At 43.7% G+C, this 15,948-nt stretch overlaps 2 protein-coding genes across 2 annotated transcripts in view; one reads left to right on the top strand and one right to left on the bottom strand.

Moving 5' to 3' along the window:
* GATB (glutamyl-tRNA amidotransferase subunit B) overlaps positions 1-1,303 on the top strand; it is a 73,133-nt gene extending 71,830 nt beyond the window's left edge. The window contains exon 13 of the mRNA XM_045552113.1: positions 840-1,303. Within this exon, the coding sequence (XP_045408069.1) occupies positions 840-989 (150 nt within the window). The 3' untranslated portion in view covers positions 990-1,303. The remainder of the gene's footprint in view (positions 1-839) is intronic.
* A 13,943-nt stretch (positions 1,304-15,246) lies between these two features.
* Positions 15,247-15,948, bottom strand: part of FHIP1A (FHF complex subunit HOOK interacting protein 1A) — a 217,068-nt gene continuing 216,366 nt past the window's right edge. The window contains exon 14 of the mRNA XM_045552111.1: positions 15,247-15,587. Coding sequence (XP_045408067.1) covers positions 15,334-15,587 — 254 coding nt within the window. The 3' untranslated portion in view covers positions 15,247-15,333. The remainder of the gene's footprint in view (positions 15,588-15,948) is intronic.

Genomic DNA, 15,948 nt, shown 5'->3' with positions numbered 1-15,948 from the left:
GTACAACGAGGCTCCCTCGCTCTGCAAGTGTGATCATACTGTCCAGTCGTATTTTTCATTGGGGAAAAAATTTGTTAGTATCTCTTTCAGAATAATGCCCACCACCCATCAGCCCGCCAGGGACACTAACAGCTCCGTAAAGAGCTCTTGATAAGGAAAATGAGCCTGCGCGGGGTCTCGGCAGTCTCCATCATCCTGCGTCATCTGTAGCGGCTGATAAAGACACGCTTTCACTCGCGGACCCGTCCTGCGGCTCTCAGTGCAGACTGAGCACTCACTGCCGCCCAGGCGCTGCCGCGCAGGAGGGCGGGCGGGCGGCCTGATAACGCGGCGCCTCCTGCCTTCATCACTCCCCCACCCACTGGCTCTGCCAGTTCATAGATTTGCTTTCTAATAAAGGGTTCTTGCCAGGCAGCGAGGGGAGAAGGAAAGCTGTGCGATTCCGCAGCTGCTGAACGGCACCGGAGAATCAGAGAGGTGTCCTCACCGCCTGGGCCCGTGACTCATCTCCAGGGCATTATGCACGTACGAGATGTGTCCTCGTGTCACTGTGGCGCCCCAAAGGAGAGTGTCCTGGTTCCTGCACGCCAGCTTCTCCAGCTGTCGGCAGCCACCTCTCATTCATTCATTTTAATCAGAAGGCAGAGGGGCAAATCCTCCTCTGACAGGAGCCTGGAAACCTCCTCAGAAGTGCTCCCCACCCCGTTTGTCCTTTCCTCATTTTATAGCTAATACTAACGGGAAGAAGAAACTGAATTTAATTTTCAGTAAACTTAAACCTTAGTTTGGGATGTCTAGGTGTAAGTCTCTTCATTTTCTCCTCTTAAACATCTTCAAAGGTAATGGATGTGAAGAAGGGAAACCCCAGAGCCATCAATAGACTGATTGGGTTGGTCCGGAAGGCGACGCTCAGCCGAGCAGATCCAGCTGTGATAAAGGCAATTCTGGAGAAGCAGCTGTCCTGCCATGGTTCCTGTCCCCCGGCCTGAGGGAGAGCAGCGCAGTGCCCCTGAGAAAGCTGACATCCTGTGCCCTGGGAGCTGGCATCGCTCAGTCCCCAGCCCGAGCCGCACCTGCCACGAGGCTGCGTCCTGCCCAAGTCCTCGCCCTCTGGACCCCGTGCCTGGGACGCGGCCTCCACGGAGAACACAGCTGCGCCCCCATTTGCTTCACTGACAGCAACAGGGTTCCCTGATGGCCACGGCAGTGGTTAGGGAACAGCACACTTTTGTTTAGTAATTTTTTTTTTAATTATTTCAGCATATTATGGGGGTATAAAAGTTCAGGTTACGTATATTGCCGACCCCCCACCCCCACCCACTGGAGTCAGAGCTTCAAGCGTGTCCCTTCCCCAGACGGTGCGTATTGCACTCATTATGTATGTATACACCCATCCCCTCCCCCCCACCTCTGCCCGACACCCCATTAATGTTATTCCCAAATGTGCTCTTAGGTGATGATCAGTGAAACCAATTTGATGGTGAGTACACGTGGTGCTTGTTTTTCCATTCTTGGGATACTTCGCTTAGTAGAATGGGTTCCAGCTCTATCCAGGAGAGAACATAAGAGATTCTATATCCCCATTATTTCTTATAGCTGAGTAGTACTCCATATACCACATTTTATTAATTCACTCACGTATTGATGGGCACTTGGGTTGTTTCCACATCTTTGCAATTGTGAATTGTGCTGCTATAAACATTCGGGTACAGATGTCTTTTTTATAGAATGACTTCTGTTCTGTTGGGTAGATGCCCAATAATGGGATTGCTGGATCGAATGATAGGACTACTTGAATCTGTTTAAGGTATCTCCATATTGCTTTCCACAGAGGTTGCACTAGTTTGCAGTCCCACCAGCAGTGTATGAGTGTTCATATCTCTCCACATCCACACCAACATTTGTTGTTATGGGACTTTTTGATAAAGGCCATTCTCACTGGAGTTAAGTGATATCTCATTGTGGTTTTGATTTGCATTTCCCTGATGATTAGAGATGTTGAGCATTTTTTCATATGTTTGTTGGCCATTCTTCTGTCTTCTTTTGAAAAATTTCTGTTCACGTCCTTTGCCCACTTTTTGATAGGGTTGTTTGATTTTTTTTCTTGCTGATTTTCCTGAGTTCTAAATAGATTCTAGTTATCAGTCCTTTATTGGATGTGTAGCATGCAAAAATTTTTTCCCATTCTGCAGGTTGTCTGTTTACTCTCATGACAGTTTCTTTGGCTGTGCAGAAGCTTTTTAATTTAATCCGGTCCCATTTATTTATTGTTGCTGTGATTGCCTTTGGAGTTTTCTTCATAAATTCTTTGCCTAGGCCAATGTCTATAAGAGTCTTTCCCACATTTCCTTCTAGAATTCTAATAGTTTCACACCTAAGGTTTAAGTCTGCTATCCACTGTGATTTGATTTTTGTGAGAGGTGAAAGGTGTGGATCCTGTTTCAGTCTTCTTTCTACATGTGGCTATCCAGTTTTCCCAGAACCATTTATTAAATAAGGATTCTTTTCCCCAGAGTATGTTTTTGCCTGCTTTGTCAAAGATTAGATGGCTATATGAGGATGGTTTTATATCTGGATTTTCTGTTCTGTTCCACTGGTCTGTGTCCCTGTTCTTGTGCCAATATCATGCTGTTTTAGTAACCACAGCCTTGTAGTACAGTTTGAAGTCTGGTAAATTAATACCTCCCATTTTGTTTTCATTGCCTAAAATTGCTTTTGCTAAACGGGGTCTTCTCTGGTTCCATACAAAGCATAAAATTATTTTTTCTGTATTTGTGAAAAATGATGTTGGTAATTTAATAGGGATTACATTGAATCTATAGATCACTTTGGGTAGTATAGACATTTTAACAATGTTGATTCTTCCGATCCCCGAGCATGGTATGGTTTTCCATGTATGTTTACGTGCTCTGCGGTTTCCTTCCTCAGTGTTTCATAGTTCTCCCTGTAGAGGTCTTTTACCTCCTTAGTTAAATATATTCCTAGGTATTTTATTTTCTTTGTTGCTATTGTGAAGGGTATTGAGTCCTTAATTTGGTTCTCTGACTGTTATTGGTATATATGAATGCCTCTGATTTGTGTGTATTGATTTTGTATCCTGAGACTTTACTGAATTCATTGTTCAATTCCAGGAGTCTCTTGGTTGAATCCTTGGGGTTTTCTAGATATAATATCATATCATCAGTAAAGAGTGAGAGTTTGATCTCTTCTGTCCCTATTTGGACACCCTTGATTCTGCTCTCTTGCCTGATTACTCTCGGAAGGACTTCCAGCACTATGTTGAAAAGTAATGGGGACAGTGGGCAGCCTTGTCTGGTTCCAGTTCTGAATGGGAATGCTTTCAGTTTTTCTCCATTCAGTATGATGTTGGCTGTGGGTTTGTCATATAAGGCTTGTTGTTATCATTTTTGGATAGGCCCTGTCTACACCTATTTTGTTAAGCATTCTTATCATAAAAGGGTGGTGAATTTTGTCAACTGCTTTTTCTGCGTCTATTGAGAGGTTCATATGGTCTTTGTTTTTGCTTCTATTTATGTGGTGAATTACATTTACAGATTTGCATATGTTGAACCCTCCCTGCATCTCTGGGATGAAGCCCACTTGGTCATGATGGATTATTTTCTTGATAAGCACCTGGATTCGATTTGCTAGGATTTTATTGAGAATGTTTACATCTATATTCATAAGGGATATTGGTCTGTAGTTTTCTTTTTTTGTTGCATCTTTTCCTGGTTTTGGTAGCAGAGTTTATGTTGGCTTCATAAAATGTGTTGGGGAGAATTTCATCCTTCTCAATGTTATAGAATAACTTTTTTAGGATAGGCACCAGTTCTTTGTAGTTGTAGTAAAATTCGGGTGTGAAACCATCTGGTCTGGGACTTTTCTTTTTGAGAAGGTTTTTTATTGCTGTTTCGATTTCACTTCTTGATATTGGTCTGTTCAGGAATTCTATTTCTTCCTGGTTGAGCCTAGGAGGCTGTGTGTTTCTAAAAATTTGTCCATTTACTCCACATTTTCCAGTTTGTGTGCATAAAGATTTTTGTAGAATTCATAGATGATATCTTGTATCTCTGTGGCATCGGTTGTGATTTCTCCTTTCATGTTCCTGATGGAGGTTATTAGAGATTTTTCTTTTCTGCTCTTGGTTAGTCTAGCCAAAGGCATGTCAATTTTGTTTATCTTTTCAAAGAACCAACTTTTTGTTTTATTAATCTCCCATATGGTTTTTCTGTTGTCCATTTCATTTAGTTCTGATTTGATCTTATTAATTTCTCTCCTTTTGCTGGGTTTGGGTCGGTCTGTTCTTCCTTTTCCAGCTCTTTGAGTCTATTCATTAGGTTGTCTATTTGTAAGTTTTCTATCTGTTTGATATAGGCATTTATGGAAACAAATTTTCCTCTCAGGACTGTTTTAGCTGTGTCCCACAAATTTTGATAACTTGTGTCTCCTTTGTCATTTAGTTCAAAGAATCTTTTCATTTCCATCTTGATTTCTTCATTTATAAAATAATCATTCAGGAGAAGGTTGTTTAGCTTCCATGACTTTGAGTAGAAATGAGAATTTTTGTTAGAGTTAATTTCTACTTTTATTCCACTGTGATCTGAGCAGATGCATGGTATAATTTCTATTTTTTTAAATTTTTTAAGACACTCTTTGTGTCCTAGGATATAGTCAACCTTAGAGAATGTCCCATGAGCTGATGAGAAGAACGCATATTCAGTGGATTTGGGATAGAATGTCCTGTAATTGTAAGTCAGGCCCATTTGTTCTAGCATTCTGTTTAAGTCCATTATTTCTTTGTTTATTTTCTGTTTGGAGGATCTGTCCTGTGCTGTCAGCAGGGTGTTGAAGTCTCCGGCAATTATGGTGCTGCTGTTTATCATTTGGTTTAGATCAAGTAGGGTTTACTTGATGAATCTGGGTGCACCTAAGCTGGGTGCATATATATTAAGTATAGTTATGTCTTCTTGTTGAACTGTACCCTTCACCAGTATATAGTGACCATCTTTGTCTTTCATTACTTTCGTTGATTTAAAAACTAAGAAGTTATCTGAGATTAAAACCACCAAACCAGCCTTCTTTTGGCTTCCGTTTTCTTGAAATATCAATTTCCACCCTTTTATCTTCAGTCTAAATGCATCTTTGCAGGTTAGATGAGTTTCCTGGAGACAGCAGGAAACTTGGCTTGTATTTTTTTATCCATTGGGCCAGCCTGTGTCTTTTGAGTGGGGAATTCAAGCCATTCACATTTCTTGAGAGAACAGATAGGTGGGGCAGATTTCTGTTCATCCTGTTGGGTAGAACTTCATTGCTATGTTTTCTCTCTTGAGCCATTGTGGTATCTGGCCTTTGATCTTTAGCTCTTTTACATTCGTGGGTCTTTCTTGTGCTAGTCCCTGTGCAACGCTGTTTTGAGTACTTCTTGGAGGGCTGGTCTTGTCTCGGTGAATTCCCTCAGTCTTTGTTTATCTGAGAATGTCTTAATTTCTCCTTCATATACAAAACTTAGCTTTGCTGGGTACAAGATTCTAGGCTGGGCATTATTCTGTTTTAGAAGAGTGAGAATGGGGCCCTAGTCTCTTCTTGCTTGTAAGGTTTCAGTTGAGACATCTGGTGTTATTTGGATGGGCTTTCCTTTGTATGTTAGTTGTTTCTTTCTTCTTACAGCTTGAAGAAGGGCCTCTTTAGTGGATATTTTGGTCAGTCTAATGACTGCGTGATGTGGTGTCTTCCTATTTGCAGTGAATCTCCCAGGGGTCCTTTGTGGTTCTTGTACCTGTATTTCTAGATTTTTAGCAAGGCCTGGGAAATTTCCCTCAATTATATCTTCAAATAGCTTATCCAACCCTTGCGTATTATCTTCTTCACCCTCAGGAATGCCCATAAGTCTCAAGTTAGGCTTTTTCACATAATCCCACATTTCTTGCAGACACTGGTCTTTTCTCTTATTTCTTTGCTCTATCTCTGTGACTGACTTATTTAATTGGAAGGTGTTATCTTCAATCTCTGAGATTCTTTCTTCTGTTTGATCTACCCTGGTCTTGAGGTTTTCCACTGTGTTTTGTAGTTCCCTGAATAAATTCTTCATTTCCAGGAGTTCGGTTTGATTTTTCTGTAATATTTCAATTTCTTTAGTGAATTTTTCTTCGAAGTCCTAGATTTTGTGTGGTTTCTTTATGTTGGTTATCCATTTTTACTTGCATATCATTCAGTTTTCTTACAATCCATGTTTGAAATTCCTGTGACATTTTAGTGTTCTGAATCTGGTTAATGTCCATTGGTAGAGAGCTGGTGTTCCTCTTTGGGGGTGTGTTTTCTGTTTGATTCTTTATACTTCCAGAGTTCTTTTGCTGAGCCCTTCCCATTTGGATGAATGGTTGCTTCCCTCCTTTCAGCTTTCGTTTGGAAAGTAACACGCCTTGTGCTCTGGTCCTAGGCTGCCTAACAGCCTGGGTGTGTTGCTTCCTTTGTCACTAGGGGGAGCCACTTATGTGTTGTTCAGGGTTCTACCACAGCTGGGGGGCTGCTCCTGGTGCGTCCAGCCCCAGAGTATTGATTTGACCTAAAACCAGTCTGACGAGTTAAGTCACTGGGCTGACTTTTGATCTGCAGCCAAGATTCACACTGGTTGCACAGAGAGTGGCTTTTTCTTCTCTCTCCCTCTCCAGAGGTGGTGTCTACCACTTTCCGTGTGAAAGATGCTGGCTAGGGGGAGGGCATGTTGCCACTGTTCACGCAGCACCCCACCAGCTACAGATCCCACGAGCGATGGTCTGCCCCGCCCCAATGCCCGCAATGTCCACACGCTAATCTATCACGAGTGGGGGAGGACTCAGAGTTCACACATCAAAACGGGACCGTTGGCCATAGGTCACACAAGGGCAGAGCTCGTAGCAAGGGTCAGTGGGCTGGAGGAGGGGAGCTGCCCGGCACCCTATCACACCACAGCAGCTAGGCTCTGGACCCTGAAAATGGCAACTGCCCACCCACAGATCGCCAGCACTGGGGGTGACTGTTCAGGGGTTGGCAGGTGCCGGGTTGAGGGGCTGTGTCATCAGGATGCCCCATTGCCTCATTTATGTCACCTTCCCACAATCTCACGCCTGTGCAGCAGGAGCTCTCAGTGTCTCTGATCCATCCTGAGTGGGCCTAATAGCCCGCAGGGGTTTCCAGGTTAGAGTGTCCTAATTAGTTTTCACCTTTGTCAATCTGGATCGGCTGAGTGGTAGAGGCAATTTACCTGTCTCCTAACTGCCTCCAGCGGTAGCCCAGACCCGTCCCTCCCCGGCCAAGCACAGTCCTCGCACAGAGCTCGGGAGTTCAAGATGCTTCCCGCTAATGTCTCCTCTCCACAGAGCCCCCACGTCTCCCGGGTGATTCTGCACCGACTTCAGGCAGATTCCTGCCTGAGTGGGTGTGGAGGCCAGTGAGAAAGCAAGACGCTCTCCTGTGGGACTGATCCCACCTCACTCACTGGTGAGGCGGGCACAGCCATCCCACACTCTACTGTCTATTGTTTGTCCCGCACTCTCCAGATTTTCGCGATCTTATCTCCTGTTCACCTTTTCTTTTTCCTGCTTTTTGTGTCCCATGCTGATTCCCCGTGGATTCACAGTGCTGTTCTTGCAGGGGAGCGATCCACTCATGTATAGCAGGTCAAGATCTACGCCTTCCTCTCTGGGAGCAGGAATCCAGGAGGTTACCTCCACTCCACCATCTTTTCTTCCTCTGTTTGTTTAGTAATTCTAAACTAAATAAAACATATGTTTCAAATACTGTCACCATTTAAGAAAACTTCATTCTGTGGTTGAACAAATATTTTTGAGCACTTGCTAAGGGCTGGCCATTGTTCTAGGTGCTGGGCATTAGCAGGTTCACAGTGATCAAGAGACTATAATTCCGGTGCAGTATATTTAGACCTAAAAATAGATAAATGAAGATGAAAACATAATAAATTGGCACAGTGTAAACACGTGTTTAAGGAGATCTCAAGAAGGTGTGGGAGGATATTGTTGTCAGTATTAATATTAGGTGTTTATTTGTGGTAACCAGCTGATCCACTGAGTAAAGTGATATTGCCTCTTCAACTCCCTTCCAATCTAGAAGGCACAGATCTGAGAATGAATTTTTTTAAAAGACAACAGAAGTTTTCAAATAAATTTAATGAATAAAATATATACTGAAATATCACATAAAAATTAACTTACACTTCAAAGATTGTGCAGGTGACAACTCCCCCCCGAAATCCCTCCAATCCTCAGGCCACAAAAGATAAACAGAAAAAAAGCTGTAACATCAAACTGATTTGTTTTGCATGGAAAGAATAATATTATAAACTAGTAAATCCAAATCATGACCTTTAACAATAATCATGGTGCAGCTGACAGCATCACGAGGAAGGCCGGGCTGCCTCCGCTCCTGTCCTCGTGACAGTACTGTTTCTACTGCACTGGAGCACTCGCTCCTTCCTTCACTATGTGCCTTCCTCCCCTCTGACTCACATGCTTGCTTACAGATCGGTTTTGCAAATGCTGTTTTTTAAAAGCATCTTAAAAGCATACTTGTCAAACTGTGACACAAGCAAGAGAACAAGCTCTTTGGAGGCCCTGATTCTGAGCTGTGAATTCTCCAGCCTACTAAGGACAGTAGAAATGTTTCTGTTGTGACGGGTGCTCCAGTGGCAGCTGGGGAACCGGAGGACGGTGGGCACTCCCCCCATTACCAATTCCTGCCTTGCAGTGTCTCAGGACTTCCCTAACGAAGAGTGATGAGAAAAATGTCCCTCTTGCCCAGCCAAAAAGGGAGAGAAAGGAAGGAAACCAGTTGTGTGGTTTATTTTAGACGAGGAGGTGGTGGCATTTTTTAAAAATAACGTTTTAAAAAATTAGTGACTTTGAATTGTAAGAAAATATGTCATCCAGGAAGACAACTGTTCCATGATCTGTTGCAGTACTGAAAACCACTGGGTCTAAAAGTAATTTTTACCAGACCTCTCTATAAGAGAGAAAGGTAAAACCAGTTCTACTTGCTCAGCAAGTCACTGAATTACAAATGGGCAAAGTGATCCGAGATTGCAATCTGGCAGGATCTTTATTTTCTAAGAAACAAGTTTCAGTTTTGTTTTAGAAATTCCATTTTCACCAAAAGTTCTGGCTTCTTGATGATTAAACCATACAGAAAGCACTGATCAATCTTTCCAGACTTTTTGAAATTAAGAGCTTACTTAAACGGGGATGCAGCCAGATAAAGACGGTTTACCAAAACTATTACACTGAATGAAAACCATATTATGGACTGATCATTCCCAGAGAAAAATGCCATCACTAAAACACTTGATCTTTATAGACTAATTCTCATTCAGCTCTGACAACTGCCTGTTGTCTTGAATGCCAACTTCTGAAATCCTGAAAACTGGACTTCGTATGTTACCACTGCTACTAGAAGAAAACTAAAACACAGCCCTGACTGGAACCTGATGAGATAATTGTGAGATACGTTTACATAACGGCCTAAAAAATTCACGGAAATATGGCTCTGCTCATAAAAGGCCTCAGTGAAATACAATTTTACATTTTTGTGTGAGTCTGAATTTAGTCTAGTCATGGGTTTACTATTCTGGGGGAAATCTCATTAAAATGTACGAGTTGGCCTCATAGTGAAGCCATTGCCATCTGTCATTGGAATCCACACACCTGTAGTCCGAGTGTATAACGCCGAGGGTTGGACTGAAAGGAAAACGTGCTGGAAAACTGGCTTGAACCAGCTCTGCCTGGTCAGGCCCAAAGCGCGTGTGTGCTGCTTGAAGAGGAGGCTGGTTGGTGGGCTGGTTCCGGCGGGAAGGCAGGAACGTCAGCCCCAGCACTCGCACACTACCTAGCATAGAGGAAGTTTTCAGCAAAGGTTCACTCACTTTATGAAACAAATTAATGGACAGCCATTTGTGGGGCCCTTTTGTAAGAGAGGCTGGTGATACCAACTACTAACTAGGCTTTCACATTCTGGGTCATTCCGATCTAGAAGGGAGCTTTCTATCTCTGTCCAGTTTATGCATCAAAGTGAACTTCTGTTCCTGCCTTTCAAGGTGTAGGTGTCCTGGGAAAAAGAACTTAAGATCATTACTGCACCAAGGTAAGGATATTTTAGCTAGGAAACCCCCCACTTTTTTTTTTTTTTTTTAGTAATTATTGCTAATCTGGAAGAAGGCCATGAAGTTTTTGAAAGTACACAGCCTCCTGCAGCTTTGAGTTGGTTAATTCAGTATATCACTTGTGGCCACAACCCACAACGTATATTGTACTTTTCATTTCGACTGAATTTAGCTGCATTATTTCAAGAATTCTACATGGTAGCTATTGGAAAAAACCACCAAATCTACCTGAAAGTCCAGATTTACTTGAAAGGCCGTTATCATAAGCAGCTTGGCAGTGGCTGCCACGCTTCTACAGCAGGTTTTAGACAAACGCATTCGAGAATTATTTTTGCACAGCGCTGACCCTGGCTCATGAGATGGAAGCATCCGAATGGAAACCTCTCGCTGCCTCTCTGAGTCAGACAGCTTAGCAAAAGTCATGTAAGTAAAGGTATCACTACCGAATTCCTTCTGCTAAAATATCTGCAGGGTAAAAAGGGGCCTTGTCATAGGGGGGCCTTTTGTAGACTTTTGTAGACTTGTCCCAATAAAAAGTCAGCTGACACTCTAAGGAGCACAGCCTTCTGCAGCCTCAGTTCCATGAAATTCATAATCTGGCCTGAGAGCTTTCACCACCTTTGTCGAGTGCTAAAATGATACAGTAAATCCAAACTCCCCAAAAGATGCCTGAAATGCATATCAAACTCATGCTGATGGAATCCTACTGGCAGTCGTTACTTGTGTGGGTGTTAGGTTTACTTATGCCTTTTAAGACAGAAGCAAAATCCATAGTGACCTGACAGGATAGGAAAGGTCACTCCTCGCCAAAATCATCATCGGTTCTAGGATTCTACATGCAAAAGGACAAAGAACTGAAGGCTTCCCCCACTCTGTCCTAAAGAATCTTTAGGACAGAGTGAAAATCTTTCACTAACGCCCTGTTTATCCAGTTAATGAGCTGCCAGGGTAATCTGTCCTCCCAAAACAAGTAATGGCCTAATAAATGCCTGGACGTAGAGAGGATTTACTGAGGCAAAATTATGCTGAAAACCATTCGTAGTCTTCTGAGAGCTCCTTCTAAAGCATTAGGTTTATGATGGTCATTGAAAAACAAAAAAAAAAAAGAGTCAACTCTGTTCTCGTTTCCTCAATGATGTGATTTAAGGGTGGAATATAAACTGGCTTGACAGTGTTCTGTTTTAAGCTGTTATTTGATGGAGAATTAATGTTACATGATTTATAGACTGACAGCTGAAGCAAGAAGGGGCCTAGAATGTCTTCTTAATCACTTCAAGCTGATTGGCCTCAGCTCCAAGAGGACTGCGGTTTCCTGGAAGAGCGAACACTGCAGAGCAGGCTGAGGTTCACAGCAACCACACATGACACCGGCCTGGCCCAGTGACTTGAAATAGCACATGCGATAATAGCTGTCCTGCAATAAAGTGTTTCATAAAAACAGCTAGCAGGACAGCCATTTCAGTAAACACAGGGCTGGTAATTAGCAATTAAATTGAACTGCCCTTAAATGAGAACTGGAGCGAATGCAGATATTTAACATCACACCAGTGACAGGTCCCACCCCTGCTGGGCCAGTGTGTCCCCACTGAAGGCCACCTAGACACACTGAGCCAGATTCCGAAGGGGCAGCCCAGCCACAACCCTAAACCTCTAAACAGACCTGGAATCAACCCACATGGCCACTGCAGCCAAGCTGATTCAGAGAAAGTGAAAACAGCTTTCCACCCTGAGTAACCCTGGCTGCCCAGATTGAACTGGCTACCCACATATTCACACACCCTGTTTGCAGGTTCTCTTCATTAGAGGATGCTTCCCTGATAACCCCCCAGCTCCATGTATCTCAGTGGATTAAAACCTCCGAGTCTATCCGACCTAAACAAAAGCCTCCTGAGGACCTGTAAAAGCACTGGGTGTATCCTCCCTCTATATTGAGACTTCACCTCAAACCTCAGCACATCAAAGTATTTTCCAAAACAATACTAAGCAAAACGAGGACAACTTCAAAATTCCTCTAAATGCCAGGAAAGGAAATATCTAATGACAAAGAAAATCACATCTCTAATTGATTATTCCAGCATCCCCATTTCTTGGCTGGGAAATTATAACTTACCCCAATGAAATTATATTTGAATTTCCTTGTTTAAAATTTTAAAAACATTTACTTGGCCATTTCCAAAAATCAATTTTAAATATCCCCAGTGCTCTCATGTTTTGAGCCACAAAATTCACTCGGTCTAGAACTTTAAATCAGACCCTGAATTATGCATTGAGGTTAATGTCGTGATGGAACACGTGACTCACTCACCTTTACTGCCAAGGCCCAGCGGGCCAGACACAGTGACGCCAGCCCTGGGCTGCCCCAAAGGCCTGTGCCTCCTCTTCCTCTCTTCCCCATGTTCTTCCAGCAAGTAACACAGCAACTGATGTGGGAACCTATCATATGGAAAAATGTCCACACTCTCAGACCACCACATTTTTAAGCATGCCACATATCTTTAAAAATTTTTCCCCCAAATTCATTACACAAAAAGATATTTCTAAGGGCCTTGCCTATTTGCCTTAGGACTGGAATATTCTACTTCATTACCATGACTTTTTCCCGCCAAGGAGTTCCCAGCATCGCCTGCCTGCTATGTGGTGTCTTCATATCTGCCTAGACCAATGTTCACTCCCCCGAATCTTTCAGGATTTGCTCTTCTATCTGTAGCCTCAGGTCTCTGCTGTTTTTCTTTTGGCATGTCCATCCCCTGCCCTGAACAACCCACTCCTGGTTATTTCACCCAACTACACTGGCTTTTCTATTCTCTATACTGTATTTCCAGGTCAATTTTCTGACTTCATTTTGCAAAAGCCTGATACAAGCCTCTGGAGGAGGACTGCGATGGATTCAGAAAGATGAGCCAGTTTCCAATTCCAAGTAGGAAGTTAGGGAGGGGTTAGCGTGTGAATTTGCTGCCAGACCCCACCATGGGAAGCTGCATTTTCCTGCCTGTCATCTCTGTCCTCCTTTAAAGTCAGTCTACTTCAGTACCCGTTGAAAAAAATAAGAGGCACAAAATCAATCTCTTCCCCAAAGGGCACCTTGCACAAAGGAACCATGGTGTCCTATAATAAAGCACTACGGACTCAGGAGGAACTGACACCACCACCGGATAGTGGAGAGAGGTGTAAATCAGACAAAAAGCCAAAGAACACAGTTCCCACATGTGGCTTCAGCATTCTGTGACCTGGCAAGTCCAAACAAGAAGATAAATACTTGTGCAAAACAAAGTTAGAGGATAAATATCTACAACTTAAATTCCATCTTTAACTGTTCTCTCTCTACCTTAAGCCACCTTCTTTTCTGATGGAGACGTGTGGGCAGTGCAGATACACGCAGGCCAGTGTGCCCTGCCTCATCCCTCCTGGCTGCTGCACCGCAGCTGAGCAAACCACTTCTCAAGACAAACAGAAACGTGCGATGAGCAGGTAGCTGTCTTTGGTTTCTTGCTTATATTACGAACCACTGTCAGGCTGGCTCCTAACAGCTCAGCCAGCCCAGGTGGGATCTCCCGGTGCCTTTGTGCTACGGGCTGGTTCTCAATCTCTCATTACCAAGCTGTTTCCAGGGCCCTGGAGCACAAAAGGGCTGCCTCTGCTCTGCAGCGTCCAGATGTGATTCTCTCCCCGATTCCCCTTCCTGTGCGCTTGGGGCCTGATTAAGACCAAAACAGCGCTCTTAAGGCACAAGCACCGGACCCGCCGCTGCCTTGGGGCTCCGCAGAGATGCCCACAAAGAAAAAGAGAGAACCGGGTCTTCCAATTTCCCTCCAAACAGGGAGGGTATGCTCATTACTCGCTTCTCATCTGCTGACTGGGCCCAAAATAGAGGGGAGTGGAATTTAATATCCATAAATATCAGTTGTTTATGGTCTCATTTTTAGCCCACAATTGTTCTTTTTTCTCCCCTTGGTGGTGGTTTAACATGGCTGTGGCTCTAAGTATAATTATGTCTCCTGGAGCAGGCTGAATAAATACAGACAGAATGTTGGGGCCTTCTAATGAACCCCATTACTCAGAGGGCAGCACTTCCACGTGGAGCGAGTCCCCAGCAGGCACTTGGCTTTGCTGGACACCCTGAGACCCGTTTGCATTTACATCCCAGCTCCCGAAGTGGGCTGTACACTTCCTGTCTCTCTACAAAGTGCAATGTGTTAGCAAAAGCAAACAGAATTTTAAATAATTACCAGTGTTTTTACAGGCTGCTTTTAGTTTACCTTTATCTTTTTCCCCTACTCCATACTTTCCCCAAAAAAACCCACTATGAAATGGCTTCACAAGTTAATCTATTTGTTTTCATAAAACACTTAAAACATAATGACGGCTGTGATCTTATATAAGTATACAGTACCATACTTTCTTTATCTGCTCAAACTCCTGAAATCCAAAGTAACAGTTTGCATAGGTACACCAAATTTTGTGCAAATCTTACTAAAATAAGGCTACATTCAGTGTTTAGGTAGTGCCACACTGATTAAAGTAAGTTCTCAAGCAACAAGAAAAATTGTCTGCATCCCAAATTCTCTCCAACTACATCTGACTTCCCAGGCAGGCAGCTGAGACTGGTGGATTTGCCTGCACCGTAAGGCAACACATGTGGGGCAGAAGACAAGTCCTGGAATAAAGTTAAAAGGGATGTCTGCTACATGCTTATGTGTGGAGGCAAGGGGGCTCCATCTTCAGTCTTCCCTTTTAGAAAATGGAAGCCAAAATGCAGACGGCAGCAGGAGCATCTGCACAGCTGAAGGTGTGTTTCTTCTCGTGTGCTGCTGAAGAGCCGGCCTTCTGACACGGAGCCTTCCAGAAATCACTGAGCCCCAATATCTGCCTGATGCAATCTGAGCTGCAAGATGAGTGACTCAGGGGGGCGGGGAGAATAACAACCAAAAAATGCAAGGAGAAAAAACTGAGCAAAGAAAACCACCAAGGGAGCAATCAGCTCATGAGGCTTACATTCTACACAACGGAAGGTGGAAAGACCCGGCATGAGAGAGAGGAGATATATAGAAAATTCCCCTCCCACAAATCAAGTATTGTCAGGAAATTTCAAAGTAGAAATTTTTGTAAGCAGCTTTGCATTTAACATTCAGTCAAGACACTAAAACCTTATAAAACAAGAACCTCTATTTTAAAAAAAGAAAAAAGATCTAACAATAGGAGTCCTCGAAGTCACCCAGAATCTTATAGCACAGAATGGAGTGTTCCTGGGCCAAGGCAGCCAGTTCCTTCAGGAACTCAGGGAAGAGGGCAGCGGCCAGCATGGTGTTCCTCACTGGCAGGGGCAGGCTTGGGGGGGCCCCAGCCACCCTGCCTCTGTTTGTCAGGAAGGGCTGAAGTACTCTTGGAGGACCATCCAGAAGGTTCTTGCCACTTCCTGTCCTAGAAGCGTCCTGAATGGGATCTGAAACCAGAAAGAAGACAGTCATGGTGACCCTCTGTAGCCCTCTGTCCACCGTCTTAAGTGTGTGTGTTGGGGGGCAGCGGTGGTGGAGGGTGTCTAATCATGGGGGCAGTTCCTATAACTGGTTAAATCCTGAAGACAGCCCTTGAGTACTACGTGACACACATATTTGCCCGACAGATAACCTCCATAGATTTTAACCCCAAATCCTGTATAAGAAACTTTGTGCAAAAATTGTGGCAAGAATATAGGTCTGTCAAAAACCCTCCAGGCTGGGTGTGGTGGCTCACACCTGTAATCCTAGCACTCTGGGAGGCCGAGGCAGGTGGATCATTTGAGCTCAGGAGTTCAAGACCAGCCT

Source organism: Lemur catta, chromosome 5 (assembly GCF_020740605.2).
Source record: "Lemur catta isolate mLemCat1 chromosome 5, mLemCat1.pri, whole genome shotgun sequence".
In the NCBI taxonomy this organism is placed as follows: domain Eukaryota; kingdom Metazoa; phylum Chordata; class Mammalia; order Primates; family Lemuridae; genus Lemur; species Lemur catta.
This window is presented reverse-complemented; position numbering and strand designations above follow the sequence as displayed.